General features: G+C 32.6%; 1 protein-coding gene and 1 pseudogene across 3 annotated transcripts; one reads left to right on the forward strand and one right to left on the reverse strand.

The window, feature by feature from the left end:
* LOC125846829 (beta-glucosidase 18-like) overlaps positions 1-9,105 on the forward strand; it is a 16,206-nt pseudogene extending 7,101 nt beyond the window's left edge.
* Positions 9,106-9,271: 166 nt separating this feature from the next.
* Positions 9,272-15,140, reverse strand: LOC125846830 (RNA pseudouridine synthase 6, chloroplastic). 3 transcript variants are annotated; one of them, XM_049526503.1, is made up of 10 exons: positions 14,835-15,137; positions 13,256-13,384; positions 12,852-13,106; positions 12,688-12,769; positions 12,341-12,456; positions 12,173-12,227; positions 11,913-12,024; positions 11,372-11,541; positions 10,579-10,926; positions 9,272-9,773 (listed from the first exon to the last, which is right to left on the reverse strand). In XM_049526503.1, the coding sequence occupies exons 1-9, from the start codon at positions 15,092-15,094 to the stop codon at positions 10,654-10,656; spliced, it is 1,452 nt and encodes a 483-aa protein (XP_049382460.1). In that variant the 5' UTR covers positions 15,095-15,137; the 3' UTR covers positions 9,272-9,773; positions 10,579-10,653. The 3 variants fall into 3 exon arrangements, with proteins under 3 accessions (XP_049382460.1, XP_049382459.1, XP_049382461.1); XM_049526502.1 differs by having other exon boundaries at positions 9,272-9,744; positions 14,835-15,135; XM_049526504.1 differs by lacking the exon at positions 13,256-13,384 and having other exon boundaries at positions 9,272-9,744; positions 14,835-15,140.
* Between the last annotated feature and the right edge of the window lie 765 nt (positions 15,141-15,905).

The following is a 15,905-nucleotide window of genomic DNA, read 5'->3' on the forward strand; positions in this document are numbered from 1 at the left end:
AAAATAACCGAATGAATCGTCCTATCGATAACCCTAATGTTACTTCTACTCTGTTTATTTTTACTTAAATTTAGAAAGATATGTTTCATTTCTACCCTCAATCTTATCGCTACATTTATTTGCTATTTCAAATTGAAATTAAAAAGACAAATGACAAATAAGTTTTTATATTAGCTCACTTATGAAGAAAATATATTATAACAATCTTTACTAATTTTATAACAATACATAAACTATACTCTCTCCGTTCCATATTAGATGGGCACTTCTAACTTTACACGGTGATTAAGAAATCATTAATACATTGGAAGACTTCACCATTTTGCCCTTTGTTTATATCAATGCACATTGAAATGAGTTACAAAAAATACACATACAATATAGGAATGGTCATATTAATTGTAGGGGTAAAATGGAAAAGAATTAATTAATTCTATCCTAATTTAATAAGTGCTCAAATAATATAAAAAAATTTTTTTAGTAAGATTCTCTTCTAATATGGGACAGAGAGAGTAACAATATAACTTTATTAATGTTGGGCCCGAGCAGCGCCCGGACTTTCTTTACTAGTATATATAGAAGAGCCATGAGAAGGACAATCAATGGCATTTTAGTAATTTTAACATCATTTAAGGGTAAAATAATAATTGTGTAATTAGTGATCAAAATAAAAATCTAGAAGAATTCATATATTGTATGTCTTTACTTTTGTTATGGACCCATAAAGATATTTTTGTAATTTTGTTAAAATGAAGAATTTCTATTAGTTAACTTCTTACAAACAATAATAAATGCTAAGCTTGTTTTGACATATTTTAGAAAGAAAATTTTGAACTAATTTAAAATAAAATGTGTTTGAATAGTTAATATTTTTTCCTAAAAATACTTTAAAGGATATTGTGAAAACATATTTTTAATATTATGTTACATAATATGACCACTAAATTTATATTTGATCATTGAAATAGTCTTTAAAATGACGTATCAATATTTTTTAATTAATTTGAAGAAAATATCAAATTTTGTGACTAAAAGAATAAGCAATGTTTGACTATCAAGAAATTAATGATTTGATAATGTATTCATCGAAAGATTAAAAAATATATTTTTTTCATTTTCACAAAGGATATTTTCTTAATATAATATAATAAAATATTTAATAGAGAAAAATTGACAAGGAGAAAGTTTAACATTCAAATTCTAAGGAATATTAAAATACAAACTAAAGAAAAATGAGTAGTTAAAAAATAAAGAAGAACGACAAAATACATAGTCAATAGAAAAGGACTTTGTTGAGAAATATAGAGGAACAAAAAAACTAAATAAATAAATAAATTAGGAAAAAATAACCTGAAAAAGAAAAACAAATATATTGGTTATTTTGTGGGGTAAGACTCAAAGTTTTCTTTTACGGCATGATATTAAGAGTGTAGTATCAAAAAAAATTATTAATGTAATTTAGAATATAACATTATGATAATTGTTAATGTATATAGAAAAAAATTGCTTTCATGATTGTTTTTATTGGTGCGGAGTTAGAAATAATTTTTTTAATAAATAATTTTAAAATTTAGAATATAACATTACGATAATTGTTATTGTATATGGAAATAAAGTTGATTTCCTGATTGTTTTTATTGTTGTGGAGTTAGAAATCAATTTTTATTAGTGCTTTCAATATTAAAATCAAAATAAATAGAAGTATTTCTATTTATCGAAGACAATAACAAAGCAAATTACAAACACAATATACTAAAGTTGAACCAATAGAGATTTAAAAGACTTTGAATCGATCTTTTACTAATTGATTGATCAATGATTACTATTTTATCAGATGCAAAGCTTATGGTGCAAATATTACAAAAAAAAAGAATCTAATAACATAGTGAAAAATAGATACCACTTGCAAAATATGAGTAGATCAATGGACTCTTTCAAAGACATCAACATTTGATATATTCCTCAAACACGATATGTTTTAACTCATAATCTAACACAATTCTCTATTTCCTTGTTGCATAGAATTTTTCAAAATTCAACTTTCTCAATTTGGGTTGTAAACGACGCATTTATGCCGTATGAACATTTGAAATAGATTATTAAGTGATATATTGAAGTTGTTTACTGAAGAAAAAAAATAGTATAAAGTACAAAAATCTCATATCTTTGGAGGCTAATTACATCCTATTTCGGAAGTTTCCTCAAGTACAAAAATCTCAAATTTTTCATTGTTTTCGAATACATTCCTTGATTTTTCGATACATTGCAAATGATATATTACTCTATGGAAGGGATGTATCTCAGAGGAGATAGGTATGTATCCGAGAGGGGATAAATGTATCCGATAGGGAATAAGGATGTATCCGAGAGTGGATTATGATATCTTAAGTTGTAAATTTTGTAATTTTCCAATAAAATATGTGAAATTATATTGGGCCTGTATCACGGGCCTTAAATTATCTAGTATTTTATATTATATAGAAGAGCCATGAGAAGGACGACCAATGGCATTTTAGTAATTTTAATATTATTTAAGGGCAAAATAATAATTGTATAATTAATGGTCAAACTGAAAATCTAGAAGAATCCATACATGTCTTAACTTTTGTTATGAGCCCCATAAGGATATTATTGTAATTTTGTTAAAATGAAGAGTTTCTATTAGTTAACTTCTTACAAACAATAATAAATGCTAAGTTTATTTTGACATATTTAGAAAGAAAATTTTGAACTAATTAAAACAAAATATGTTTGAATAGTTAATATTTTGTTCCTAGAAATACTTTAAAGGATTATTGCATAAACATATTTTTAATATTATGTTACATAATATGACCACTAAATCCGTATCTTGATTATTAAAATAGTCTTCAAAATGACGTATCAGTATTTTTTAATTAATTTGAAGAAAATATCTAATTTCGTGACTAAAAGAATGAAAAATGTTTGACTATCAAGAAATCAATAATTTGATAATGTATTCATCGAAAGATTAAAAAATATAAAATTTTCATTTCTATATTTTCTTAATATCAAATATGATAAACTATTTAACAGAGAAAATTTGACAAGGAAAACATTTAACATTCAAATTCTACTGAATATTAAAATTCAAACTAAAGAAAAATGAGTAGTTAAAAAATAAAGAAGAACAACAAAAGAAAATGTCAATAGAAAAAGACTTTTGTTATGAGCCCATAAGCGTTTTTTGACATATTTTAGAAAGAAAATTTTGAACTAATTAAAATAAAATGTGTTTGAATAGTTAATATTTTGTTCCTAGAAATACTTTAAAGGATTATTGCATAAACATATTTTTAATATTATGTTACATAATATGACCACTAAATTCGTTTCTTGATTATTAAAATAGTCTTTAAAATGACGTATCAGTATTTTTTAATTACTTTGAAGAAAATATCAAATTTCGTGACTAAAAGAATGAACAATGTTTGACTATCAAGAAATCAATAATTTGATAATGTATTCATCGAAAGATTAAAAAATATAAAATTTTCATTTCTATATTTTCTTAATATCAAATATGATAAACTATTTAACAGAGAAAATTTGACAAGGAAAACATTTAACATTCAAATTCTAATGAATAATAAAATTCAAACTAAAGAAAATGAGTAGTTAAAAAATAAAGAAGAACAACAAAAGAAAAATGTCAATAGAAAAAGACTTTGTTGAGAAATATAGAGGAAGAAATTTTTCTTTTTAAAAAATAAATTAGGAAAAAACAACCTGAAAAAAAGTATATTGGTTATTTTGTGGGGATAAGATTTAGAATTTTCTTTACGGCATGATATTAAGAGTGTAGTGTCAAAAAAAATTAATTAATGTAATTTAGAATATAACATTACGATAATTGTTATTGTATATAGAAATAAAGTTTCTTTCATGATTGTTTTAATTGTTGTAGAGTTCAATTTTTTTTTTTAATAAATACTTTTAATATTTAGAATATAACATTACGATAATTGTTATTGCATATAGAAATAAAGTTGCTTTCTTGATTGTTTTTATTGTTGTGAAGTTATAAATCAATTTTTTAAGTATTTATATTTATCGAAGACAATAATAAAATGTATCACAAAATTCATTGACAAAGTCAATTACAAACACAATATACTTAAGTTGAAGCAATCGAGATTTGAAAAACTTTAAATCGATCTTTACGAATTGATTGATCAATGATTAGTATTTTATCAGATGCAAAGCTTATGGTGCAAATATTACAAAACAAAGATAATAACATTGTGGAAAATAGATTCCACTTGAGAATATATATATGAAGATCGACGAACTTTTTCAAAGATATCAACATTTTATGTATTCCTCGAACACGAAATGTTTTAACTCATAATCTCAATTCTCTATTTCCTTGTTGCATAGAATTTTTTAGAATTCAACTTTCTCAATTTAGGTTGTAAACGACACATTTATGTTGTATGACAATTTGAAATAGATTATAAAGTAATATATTGAAGTTGCTTACTAAAGAAAAAAATAATATAAAGTACAGAAATTTCATATCTTTGGAGGCTAATTACATCATATCCGGGAAGTTTTCTCAATTACAAAAATCTCAAATTTTTCATTGCTCTCGAATACATTCCTTGGTTGTCCAATACATTGCAAATGACATGTTACTTAGGGGGAGGAATGTATTCGAGAGGGGATAAATGTATGAAGGGCTGGGCGTTTGGTCGGTTCGGTTCGATTTGTAAATTTCGGTTCGGTTTTTCGATTTTTAGTTTGGCAAAAATGTGAAACCAAACCAAACTGAAATAAATTCAATTCGGTTCGATTTTTAACATTTAAGTATGGCTTATTTCGATTCGATTTTCGATTTAACCAAATTTAATTATCAGTGGCCTGTGGGCTATGCCATCTAGATAATTTTAGTAAATCGAAATAATAGGGCTTCAGAAATTGTCATATTCTTTTGCATATTTCCAGAACAGGTATTGAAACAAGTGCATATCCCAGAAATGGTCATATTCTTTTGCATATCCCGAGAACTGGACACTCTTCGTTATAACTGGGGATACTAACAATATATACAAACAAATGAACCATTCACCACTAATCTATATGTATCTATCTTCAAGATCAGCTTAACATTTCAAACTCAACAAACTGGAGATTATCAGGTCTGTTAAGACACCCAATATTATTAACACATTAAAATTTTTGAAGCAGAATTATGTTTCTATTATAAGCAAACATCCTCGGAGTTTCATGGCCAACATCCATTGCTGGCTATAACGAATTAAATATACGTTGTTACATACTTACATTTACAGGGTATGACAATTACAACTTACAAGCACACCCCTCAATACTTACTACTCATATCATATTTGAAATTGAATATAACATATATAAGGATTTCTAGATGAAATTAATACTTAAGACGCGATGAGCAGTGGCCACTGGCCAGTGAGCACCGACCTTTGACTTTCTAGTCGCGAGCACTGAGCAGTTGCGGGCTGCGAGGCGCGAGCACTCAGCGAGGAGCTAAGAGCAGCGAATGGCCTGAGACTTAAGAGACGACAGACGACGAGCTAAGAAATGAGAGTTGAGAGACGAGTTGCGGCGTAAGTCGTAACTAAGACGAGACGAGACGACTAACGAGAGTTGAGAGATGAGAGTTATGACTTACGGTGGTCTGTGTTAGGGAAATCAATTTAGGGATTTCTGATTGAAATATGGGCCTAATTTGAATATGGGCCGATTGGGCATGGGCTGACATTTAATTAAGGGGTACATATAATTTCGATTTTTTCGGTTAACTGAATTTTTTTAGCTAAAAACCGAAAACCGAACCGAAAAACTTAGATATTGGAAACTGAAATCGAAACCGATCGAAATAACTGAAAAACCGAAATCGAAATTTAAAAAAAATTGGTTCGGTCGGTTTTTTCGGTTTAAACCATATTATGTCCAGCCCTCATGTATCCGAGAGGAAATAGGGATGTATCCGAGAGAGGATTATAATATCTTAAGTTGTGAATTTATGTAATTTTTAAAAAAAATATGTGAAATTATATTGGGCCCGTATCACGGACATTAAATTATCTAGTACCATAGATAAGGACTTAATAATGTTGTCATTTATATTGTTACTTGCTAATTACTATATTTGGGTTTTGAAAGAATTAGATGTATTTGACATTTGCTCTCTTTGACATTTTTTGTACATTTATGATATCCAATGCTGTCTGGCTTCTTATCATTTTAAGGCCATTTCAGAAGGGTAACACATTCTTGTATGTTTTTATCCTGTTGAGATGGAATCACATTGAGATTAATTAGATGGTTTTTGCTAAATTGGATTTGGCCTACTCAAAATCAACAATAAACTGATAAATTAGATAAAAAATACTTTTGGAGATCAGAATTAACCTTTTCATGCAACAATCATTCGCGAATCAAAGGGAACACCCTAGTTTGACACAAAAGGGAAACAGTTAGTCTTGCTCTACAATTAAGATGTAAAACTCACATTCTTTGTCAAAGCTGATCAACATCATAATAACGAAACAGATAAGCACATGATATGCTTTTGTTGCTAATCGGAATGAAGGGAGCATGCATGCAAAATGGCAAGACAAATTTGGTTTCTGCAACAAGTTGATCATACGCGTCTCAGAAGAGTTTATGAATGAATGTTAGATCAACATATTAGCAAGAAAATAGACTCACTCGTAAAGCATGAAAATGAAGAATTCTGAATTTCTGATGTTTGGTAATAAAATGAAAACAGGAGGATATCAAGCTCATGGAAGACATGGGCGTGAATAGCTATCGTTTCTCCATCTCATGGGCAAGAATTCTGCCCAGTAAGTTATAACTGTCACTACTCTCTTCCCTTCATTTTCAGCAAATACTTCTTCTTGTCATTTCAATTGAACAATCTTTTTCTTTGTCGGTTGTAAATTTGACTCAGAGGGGACATTTGGAGATGTTAATATGGCTGGAATTGAGCACTATAATAAGCTTATTCATGCACTCTTACAGAAAGGTCAATTCTTCTGCTTCACTTGCTAATAGTTTTAAGATATTGATAAATCCAAAAAAGTTAATTTTTGGGCTCAGATGACTTCTTTATGTGCTGTGAATTCAGGGATCCAACCGTTTATTACATTAACACATTATGACATACCACAAGAACTTGAGGAAAGATATGGTGGTTAGCTTAGTTCACAAATACAGTAAGTAGCTGGTCCCATCTTACACTTCAAGGTAGTTGTATGTATATTCCATCAAAAAGTTGTAATGATGAACAAGTTAACTTGAGTCGTGTTTCAGGGATGATTTCAGCTATTATGTAGACATATGCTTCAAATATTTTGGGGACAGAGTCAAATACTGGACAACCATCAATGAGCCTAACCTCATGGCTGTTCGTGGCTATAGAGAGGGAACTTACCCTCCAGGTCGATGCTCCAGTATACTTGGGAATTGTAGTGCTGGTGATTCAGAAAGGGAGCCCTTCATTGCAGCTCACAATATGATCCTATCTCATGCAGCTGCTGTCAGCATTTACCGTACCAGATATCAGGTTTGTTCGATGGCTCTATGCCCTTTTCCCCCATTGCCATGTCAACTCTCAACACGCATGATCTTGCAGAATTAGTCCAAATGGATTACCCCTTTAGTGCAACGCTACTTTCTGGCTTGTAGGTGAATTTTGGGGGAAGTAAAACAGGAAAATGGTATACTTAGAAGACTAAAGCTCGAAAATTTATGCTTGGAATTAAACTGCTTCCTCCCCCTCTATCTATCAAATGGTATATTGTAGAAGACCATACAAGTATCAGTAATATAGTCTATTTTATGCTGCTTTTCAGAAAAGACAAGGAGGAATGATTGGAATTTCTTTGGATACCCAATGGTATGAACCATTTAGCAATTCCTCAGAAGACACAGCTGAAGCTGAGAGAGCTCGGTCATTCTACGTCAACTGGTAACCTTTCCTCATCAGTAGTTCAGTACTACAATCTGGTTTCTTGTGCATCAGAAAGAGAAGAAAAAATGTTATTTTTTTACTATGCAGGTTTTTAGACCCTATTATATTAGGAAGATATCCCAAAGAAATGGTACAAATTCTGGGATCTAATCTGCCAGACTTTTCAAAGAATGATTTGGGCATGTTGAGTTATGGCCTAGATTTCATTGGCATCAATTACTATACGGCTAAATATATCAAAGATTGCTTATTTTCTGCCTGTGAACATGGAAACACTTGGTCAGAGGGTTCCTATTTGGCTACTACAGAAAAAGACGGTGTCTACATTGGCCAACCAGTATGTTATCTCATCTTTTAACCCACTCTATCAAACCATTGCTAGCACTTTCCACATTGCTGAATTTTTATTTTTTCCCCTAACTTTAAATGAATCAGACTGGTGCTCCATGGATCTTTCTGTACCCACAAGGGATGAAAAAAATTGTGATGTACATGAGGGACAGATTCAATAATACTCCACTGGTTATCACTGAAAATGGTAAGAAGAAAAGGAATTTCACATTCTGTCATTTAGAAGCTAAGCGAGATGCAGTTTATCAACTAATAACTTGAACGAGATGCATTTTGATTTGTTGGGATGCAACTATTGACACAATCGGCTATGTTGCAGGCGTTTCTGAGAATGATAATCTGAATCCTTCAATAACGGACACCTTGAACAATATTCATAGAGTGAACTATTTGCATAGCTACTTAAATTCACTGGCAAATGCAATCAGGGAAGGTGCAGACGTGAGGGGGTACTTTGTTTGGTCCCTTCTTGACAACTTTGAGTGGCTACATGGATATAAGCTAAGATTTGGACTTCACTATGTCAACTACACTAATCTCCAGAGAACCCCAAAATTATCAGCTACCATGTATAAACAACTCATGTATAACTTCCACATACAGCTTGAAACACATACTGCCCAGAACTAGTGGAAGAAGATGATGCAAAAGCAGCAGCTTGTAAGCAGCCTGATCCCTGCCTTCATATTACAAGAGTTAAGCTCAAACTTAACCTTGTATTCACTCCAATGGAACTGTAATCACGTAAGCAAGAAGTTTTAATTATGCAGAAATATTCTGTTGAAAGCTGAGTTCTCTCTATCCCCCCCACCTCCCAATCTGTTAGGCTTCAACAGATTTATTAATGATCCAATATTCTACAAAATGGATGTTTACTCCGGCTGATTTTCAAAATCTACTCTAAGAAAGCTCATGATTAAAAAACATCAGCAGATAGGATGGAAAAGTTATATTCAAGAAGCATACACTATTATAACAAACTCACTGACACTATTTTCTCCATTGTCTTCACGAAATTGGTGTTACAACATCAGCCAAAAATGTTATTTATGACAGCGCATTGTATTTACATTCCTCAAAATGAAAAGTTGCAAAAAAAAAAAAACATGAGCATGAAATATTTATGACATGCTCACTACTACAACAAGATCCTTCGTACACAGAGGGGATTTGACTCCTGGTCAAGGGAAGATTACCTTATCTGCAGACCATTGCTTCAGAAACTACGAGAGTAGGATAAGGTATGGGGTACCTTCAAATGACCGAAATGTGTCAGTGAATTCCTCATCAACATCCTGGTATTTTACACACCTATTCATAGTTCAAGACTATTCCACAACTACACAAGGTAGATCAGTAAGTGAGCCTTTTCCTTGAAGCTCATAATATGATCCCAGCACAGACAGTTGCTGTTGATACATAAAGAAGTGAGTATCAGCTATAAACACAAATAAAAAGTGAGTATCAGCTATAGACAGAAATAAGCTATCTTGTCTGGATGCAAGATAGCACAATGTGCTTATTAAGAGGTGTCAAATGAAAGATGAACATTTCTTCTCCAGAAAAAAGTGGTGGTGCTTGGTTGGGTGAGGAGAGGGGTTAGTAGGAACTCAACTCCTTTTTTCACAGATGAAAACAAGTCCAAATAACTTTCGCTCAACACCCCGAGATGACAGCCTAGCCATGCATACATCTAGTGCAAGACACATGAATTTTTACATCTGACAGGTCAGCAAGTTAAAGAGGAAAATCCTACTAGTATGTTACTATTGTATCAGTCCATAATCTAAGATCTTGCCTTCCCCTTCAAATCCCTCATCTTTATCGTCTAGCTTTCTCCCCAAAGAGAGTGAAAGAAGAGGAGAACACAGTCAAGAGGAAGGAGAACTTCAAAAGTTTATCATTTGCCTTTGGTGCATAATAGATGGAAAGGGTTGATATTAATTAACACAAATTCATGGTCCGGAAAAGTTCCTCTCAACATATATGTAACTCTTACATATCCCAATAAAACTTCACAGTATGATCCTATTATCACCTCTAACTTAAGTATATGCTGTATTGCTGACATCATGACCAGCTTCCTCTTTCTGTCACCAGCTGAGGTACCATACAACACAAAGCTTCACCAATGAGCGGAAGAACTATTCAGCTTAAAATATTTTTATTTTTTTTGAGACAGGTAACTTATAGCTTAAAGATAATTGTGTTTTATAGTGATTGCTGAATAACAAAGCTCTTACCTTGTGCCGAAGAATTTGTCAGGCCTGCCACATTATTCTGATGAAGCCAGGCTTAAACATTAGCACAAGCTTTATCTACCTCCACCAGGGCAATCTGGCACCATAACAGTGCTGGCCATCGTCCCACGAGATCTGGCATGCCTGAAGACCTACAGCAACACTAGGTTCCTTCCCATGTTGTGCTATCCACTCGTCTATTGCAAGTGATTTATCATTTTCGTTTGAATATAGTTTTTTGTTCTTCCCAAATGGATTACTCCCAGGACAGACTATTTCAGCAATTGCAGCTGGCATATACATTGAGTCACCTACCACTGGCGCACTACATGCAGCTAACTGTGCTCGAATCTGCCAATTATGACATATATCATCAGAATATCAGTGATTCTCAAGACATAGATTTTCAAACTGAAATGCCATTTTGAGAAAATCACTGTTTTGGTTCCTTTTCACGTCTTCATTTGTTTTGAGATTGCAAAAACCAGAGATGAACTTGTAACAAAAGCTACCATTAGTAAACCAGTTTACGCATGATTAAATAGTTTAGTCATGCGCGCTCTCTCTCTCTCTTTAGACCTGTGAAACAGCAACTATGAAATACTTTTCCGAGCAAGTAACCTGATTCGAGATATTAGGCCTTTCCTGTCTAATACTTGTAGGAATAAAACCCAACTGGCAAGCAGGTCAAACAACTTGCACAAGCAATTACTCAACTTTGAAACATCAAACTTGAAAAATCCTGAGGACAGAAGGACAAATGCATGAGGGAATCAGAAAACTGGAATTTAAATACCTGATGAGTCCGACCAGTTAGAAGGTTGATTTGGCACTCATATGCAAAGTCTTTCAAAGCCCATCCACAGTCCTCAAGGTTGTATGTCCTCTGGATTTCACTACTAGGCCAGGGTACCTTTTTGCATTCTAAGACCTCAAGTTGGCATAACAACCATCCTTTCACAAAATCTGCAAAGCATAGATGCCAGAGGAAAATATGAGCACTTTTGGAAGAACATCCAACTCCTTATGGCAAACATCAACATCATGGGTTGTTTGACATGGAGATGTACATATAGCATATGATCCTTTCAATGTCAGCTCTTTTGGGTGTTAGAAACTTGAGAATAGACACAAGCATAAGGACAACTGATTACTTATTTCATATTTGGACTTGATACTTATTTTTCATCATAATTTATCCAATGATTCTAAAAATCTATCTGTTATAACCTTTTATCCAGATTAGAAATCTCAATTTTAGTATTATCAAACTCTCTCTCTCTGTCTATCTCTATCTCTCTCACGCGAGCAAAATATTAGTATTGCTACTTGCTTACCTTCAGAAACAAGTCTTGGGGCCATATTAATAGGACGCATGTAGTGTGTAAGTATTCCAATAGGAACCGGAGCAGCAGCAAGAGCAAGATAAAGCTTTTTGACCTTCTTCTCCTGGCAGATAATAGATGAAGTTATCAAGAACACCAAATGGTACACTCCACAAAGGACCTCCATGGTAAGGGAACATGCAGTTGTTATTCCCTATAACTCTCTATCAAATCTTTTGTAAGACTATATGCGAGATAGAGGTGAGTCTCACCCTGATTTTTCCATGAAATACTGAACAGTACTCCTTGCTCCGAGCCAGCACAACACTGCACAAATTAGAAGTCATGCCAGAACCTTTCTTTCCATGACATCCTACTTCACCTCTGCTTGAATTTTGAATAAAAGAAAATTTACGTGGGATAAATACAGCCAATCATACCATCCTTCAGTGCAATTGTCAATCTGATGGGTAGTAAGCAGTGGAGCTGAAAATCCTAATGCTCGAGTAGCAAATGTAGCACAGCTTTCTTCAATGTTATCTGTAGTTCCTCCTACCTGAGTTTAAGTTGTCAATATGAAAAAGAGTTAGCTTATTGGTAACGGAAAAAGAAGAAGAAGAGCCTAGAACAACATTAATTAATAGTAAAAATTAAAAGGTAACGATATAATGAGAGGAAAACCAATGTCAGTTAGAAGTAATTTACTTGACAGAAATGACTATCAGCAAATATCAGCTATAGGATTTCACTCAACAGAAAACCATATTTAATTAAGTCTTGTACTCACAGATGTACCAGCAGGTTTATCCAGAACCACATAGTCGTCGGTTACAGCAATAATACGAGATTTCCAGTCAATGTCATAGCACCTAATCATATCAAATCTTACAACATTACCTTCTCGCTGACAAAAAGTCACGAGCCAAAGTAAGAATAGGGTTCAGTAATTACCTCGGAAAGCGCTTAGGGTGTACATGCACTCGCAAATACGTTCCAGCTTCAACAATTTCATCAGCACGAGTTATTTTGAAAGTTTTCTGAGCTTCACGTACAGTTTTCCCTTTGATTGAAGTTCTCTGTCTCAGAATTGATGGATCTGTAACTTCTTCATACACTTTAATTTGCTCAGGACTGGCAGTCGGAGGTGGCTTAGGACATACAAGTGCGTAATACACAGCTCCGAACTGTATAAGGTCTTCCACATATCTTAATGATGAAAAACATTGGTCAAAATACCACTTAACTGATCCAAGATGACTATCACTCAACTCATCGGTGATCACTCTCAAGGTGTAAATTATGATATGCAGGAAAATAACAAAAGAACAGAACACTAAAGAAAGATAGAAATTTACAATGGAGGGAGATCCAAAGCTTTACAAATATATTCTAGAACAGGTCCTTCTTTTGTGACAACAAGATGCTCAACCCTAGGTGGGCTGTTCTGCAAAGGGCATGGCATCAAGCGTCCATATCTAAGGTGGCTGAAAAAGTGAAATAAAAACAAATAGATCAGTGTAACAAATCATAAGAATCAAATTGGATACTAGCCTGGTGGAGGTTGATGACATTAGAGACATGTCTCTACCCGATCAAAGAAAATTGTAACATTACAAATCTAAACTTAAGTTGCAATACACTATCAAAGTAAGCTTCCTGCTCTTATTTAGACTTTTTAATCTATACAGCCAACAAGTAAAGAAACTATTTTGAACCTAATGATCAGATATGCCGAATTCATGGCACATATTCATGAGCAGCACTAATGCTGTCCACTCCATTAATTGCCTCTACCAAATGAAATCAACATATAGTTTTAAAAAAATGCAAAAGTACCCAGATACATTATTTGTTTTCTACAAATAAATTCAGATGTAGAAATGTTTTGTGGACATATAACATCAGTGCAGCTCAGATGCAATTACATTTTTTCAATAACTTGGTGTTCAGATCAACTTGTGGCCTTTTTTTAACTATTTATACCGATGAAACTGGCAAACAGCCCTTTTTCGGACTGTTGATTAAGTTTTAGCGAGCGTTTTGTTCAGCCATCTTTAATGCGGAAATAAATTTTGACAAATATAACCCCAATTAAAACATGGAAAAACTCCAGGAAACTTTTACTAGTGTTTGAACATTTATCAGTTCGATCATGAATCGTTCCTTGAATTTGAACTGATAAACCTTCGACTCCATGAATTTATCAGTTTGAACTCCATGAATCATTCCTCAAGTTTGAACTGATAAAGGTTTGGCTCCATGAATCATTGACAATCGCAGCAAACTTTCATAGTTAGATTGTGAAAGTTTGAACTCCATCATCCTTGTTGGAGTTTGAACTGACAAAAATTTGAACTCCATAAATTGTTCATGGAGTTTTAAACTGCAACAAATATTCACACTTAAATTGTGGAAGTTTCAAGTTCATGAATAATAGATAAATGTTTGAACTCCATGAAATCGTTCATGGAATTTGTAACTCCAACAAATTTTCAAACTCGCACAAGATGCTGGAGTTTCACTTGTCAAAGCTTTGAATTCCAGCACAATGTGCTAGCATTTCACTTGTCAAAACTTCGAATTCGAGCACCGTGTGCTGGAATTGTTATAAGTGTTTTGGCTAGGTTTTCTTTTTCAAATTTTACCCCAGTGAGTAAATTTTAATTGCCCGCTCAAAAACTAGTCATCCCACCTAATTTTTACTTTTATACCTATTTAGATGGTTACAAATGATTTGAAAAGAGAAAAAAACAGTTTCGAACAGTTTTAAGCTTAATCTATTAGAAATTTACCATTTTCATTTACTTAATTATGTCTTCAACAACCATGAACCCCCAAAAAAAATTGGGAAGGGTAGTCTTGTGATAACTTAAAAAATACAGAACACGCATTCAACTTTTCCAGTAGTCTAACAAATGAAAAAACAAGAATTACCCATTTGAGGAAACAGTGTGAGAAGTTGAATTGATATCAGACAAAGCAGTGGACTGACAGCTGAAGCTTCTACTGCAGGAAGAAAGTGTCAATCTTTTGTAGTGATTCTTGTTCTTGAGCAGACGGCTACGAGTTGAGGCAAATGTGTGCACCATATTGAAAGGGGAGAAAAACCCATTTCTCCAATTTGGGGTCCATATTCGAGAAGCAACCAAACTGTTGGTCAAGATTGGAGTGAAACTGCCACTGGCAAAAGTCATCGTCTTTTGGGGTTCTTGGAGGGTTTAAGGCTGATTGAAGATACTGATACAGTTGCAGAATTTTGAGACAAAAGGATTTTTTGGAAATTGCGATTACGCCTTTATATTTTTGGGAAATTATATCCAAGTTCCTTAACTTTTTCATAATGCACTAAAAAGTTATTTAAAAAAAAAAAAAAACACACTTGTATAAAATTGTAAAAATTAAAAGAATATAAAAAGGTATGAAACTCACACTCTCAATAGTTTAGGTATGAAACTCAAGAAAATGGATAGTTTAGGTGTGTTTTTTACGTATCTCTATAATTATTCATATGTACAAAGATCAAGATTTGTAACATAATAATTTCAAGTAAAAAAAATAGTCATATAGCGCTTGTTTGATCATAAAAAGGCCTGTGGAAAGAGATGCTAGTTTTTATCTATTATGACATGTTGGCATAGACTCAAAAAATGAGGTTTAAGAGAGAGCAACCATTTTAGTCTTGCGGATTGAGGTATATGAATTATAGTAAACTTACTTGGATAATCGTAATATATTTTGTTTAAATGTTACTCTAAAACATGAAGATAACATCACATCTTATTAATATTACACTAAAAGTATTTTTGTTAATGAGATACAGTACCTTGAGAATTTTTGTGATTATTAATTATTGGTGTGTATAAATCAATTCACAAACATATTATCTCCCAAAGTTTTACTAATTGAAAATTGTATTTTTGAAGAAGGAAGGATATCACATGTTATATGAAACTAGTACATATGGTTAGGCTGTCTTTTTTAAATAAAAAAAAATAGATAGTCAAA

Source organism: Solanum stenotomum, chromosome 12, assembly GCF_019186545.1.
Source record: "Solanum stenotomum isolate F172 chromosome 12, ASM1918654v1, whole genome shotgun sequence".
Taxonomy (NCBI): domain Eukaryota; kingdom Viridiplantae; phylum Streptophyta; class Magnoliopsida; order Solanales; family Solanaceae; genus Solanum; species Solanum stenotomum.